Source organism: Nannobrachium achirus (genome assembly GCF_963921795.1).
Source record: "Nannobrachium achirus genome assembly, chromosome: 3".
NCBI classification, from domain to species: Eukaryota; Metazoa; Chordata; class Actinopteri; order Myctophiformes; family Myctophidae; genus Nannobrachium; species Nannobrachium achirus.
In genome coordinates this window covers 39,889,081-39,891,580 of record NC_137812.1, presented here as the reverse complement: position 1 = coordinate 39,891,580, position 2,500 = coordinate 39,889,081, and the positions used below count along the sequence as shown (strand labels likewise).

The 2,500-nt window shown below is 43.2% G+C and overlaps 1 protein-coding gene across 1 annotated transcript in view; it reads right to left on the bottom strand.

The window, feature by feature from the left end:
* ndst3 (N-deacetylase/N-sulfotransferase (heparan glucosaminyl) 3) overlaps nucleotides 1-2,500 on the bottom strand; it is a gene marked incomplete at both ends in the record, with an annotated part of 77,927 nt that overhangs the window by 53,468 nt on the left and 21,959 nt on the right. The window contains 2 exon segments of the mRNA XM_080722581.1: nucleotides 477-631; nucleotides 1,872-1,959. Coding sequence (XP_080578707.1) covers nucleotides 477-631; nucleotides 1,872-1,959 — 243 coding nt within the window.

Genomic DNA, 2,500 nt, shown 5'->3' with positions numbered 1-2,500 from the left:
TAATATAAACTAAACTAAACTATACTGTATAACGTGTCTCTTAGCAAAATGCAAGCAGACGAGTCCCGATGTGCGTGCCCCAAGTGCGAGCCACCGAAACGGAGTAGCGTGGGAGGAGTAGCGTGGCAAAATAACGTTTATCCGGGTGATTGTGCAAATGTGTATGTGTGCATGATGTGTAAATGGTAAATGGTGCATTTATCCAAGGCGCTTTACATAGATTGTGCATTACATTCATCCATACATTGATGGCGGAGGAAACCATGCAAGGCATCAACCTTCTCATCGGGAGCAACTAGGGGTTCAGAGTCTTGCTCAAGGACTTTTCGACACTAACTCTGGGGGAGCCCGGATTCGAACTGGGAACCCCACAGGAACCCTCCGTGTTCTAATGACAGTTTCACTACCCCTGAGCCACTGCCGCCCCTGGTGTGTGTGTGCGTGCCTGCGTGCGTGCGTATGTGTGTACATCTCACCAGAGCAAACTCCTTGTTGAGGACCATCTGTTCCAGGAGGGAGGACTCGTTGTGGAAGAGATGGGGCTGCATGTGACTCCACATGTGTGGGAACCACCAGAAGTCATCCACGTACTTCAGCAGTACATCGTCACCCTCGTCCTCCTCCTCTGTGCCTACACACACACACAGACGCACGAGCACACGCGCGCACGCACGCACACACACACACACACACACAATTAAGTTAAAACCCGCTGCACGTCCGTGACCATGGTGATGAAAACCATGGCGATAGATGACAGCGCGGCATGCTGATGGTTATCTGTGTTTTCTCAGTCTTGTTTATTGCTTTCAACCGCTGATATGTTACAGACTTAAACAATTATTTTCGGAGACCAGAGAGTCAATGCAATCCATCAGTGCGACCACAACAGAGCTTATGAAAGCTAAATCATTCCACTGCCTCACCAGCCTGGCCTTGCACATAGAGCTCAGTATAGCTCGCAGTCCAGAGATCGGGTTAAGGTTGTTTCAGAACGTTTCCGAGCAATAGTAAAGCCTTCCAAAACCCGGAATGGAAAATGTATAAAACATTGAATGGAAGAAGTCTTAATGTGGGAGTGGGACCACAGATCAAATATAAGCCATAATAAAGTTTAAATGTTAATCACTGGCTTTATTTATTATTTATTTGTTTGCATTTCATTACATTTTCTCCAAAGTCATAAAATCATTGCATGCTTAATCACATGAACTCTAGTGTCCCCATTTGGGCATGTCAAATATAGACAAACACTGAGCGACAACAGACAAACATTCTGCAGAAATAGCTGATATACAAGCTCACATCACATTGCGTGGCCATGTGTTGTGAGCTTGTAGATTGGCTATTTTTGCTATTAGACATGCACTGAAGTACATAGGGTTTAAGTAGTTAATAAGGCGTACATTTGAAGTTTATTGTCTGCTCTAACTCAGTCTTAATTGTCTCCCGGGACTATTTTCGCCCAGACTTTTCAAATCAATTTGCACTTTGAATTCATAAACTATGCATAACGCATAATACATGCACAACAGCAGTCTAATGGCTTCCTCGGAAATCAAACAAACCGTGGTAGGCTTTGGAAAATGTTCGTCAGCAATGTCAAGTATTCCATGAGTAGCGTATAGTCAATGGGCTAAATATGGCTTAAAAAACCGGGATGGTAAGTATCCCAATTATGCCCAAGCCACGGAATATACTGTATGCATTGTTGTGTGGTCTGTAAAATACATGCAGTCTCAGGAACTACAAACTAGACTACAACATCCTGAGAGAGAGACAGACAGACAGACAGACAGACAGACAGACAGACAGACAGACAGACAGACAGACAGACAGACAGACAGACAGATAACACAAACATTACAGACCTGTATGGTAGAACTTTCCAGAGAAGCCCAAGTTGAAGGTAAAGTTAGAAATCTGAGAACGCAGCTGCTCCTGAGTGTCAAGAAGAGCCTGCAGAGACAGACAGATAAATATAATGTAGAGAGTGTGTGTGTGTGTGTGTGTGTGTGTGTGTGTGTGTGTGTGTGTGTGTGTGTGTGTGTGTGTGTGTGTGTGTGTGTGTGTGTGTGTGTGTGTGTGTGTGTGTGTGTGTGTGTGTATACGGTATATACACACACAAGATCCAAGAGGATCTTCTTTGTCATTTGTACAGGTGCAAGCAGTGATTGGTGTAAATGTTTCTGCAAGAAAGATATTCAACATAATAATAATAATAATACTGACAAATATGCTGCATAATATACTCCATGAAAAGCCATGCCAATGCTATTCATTCACATTCTGTAACTGACAATACATGTGCACAAAGAGAAGAGAGAAAAGAAAGACTTTCTCCAATCACTCTCACAGACTACTAAAACTAATATTCTATTCTCTTTTTTAAAGATATTTTTGGGTCTGCCTTTATTGATAATATACGGTATGTAGACAGGAAATGGGGAGAGAGAAACTGGGAGTGACACACAGCAAAGGTCGTCGGGATCTAAACTCA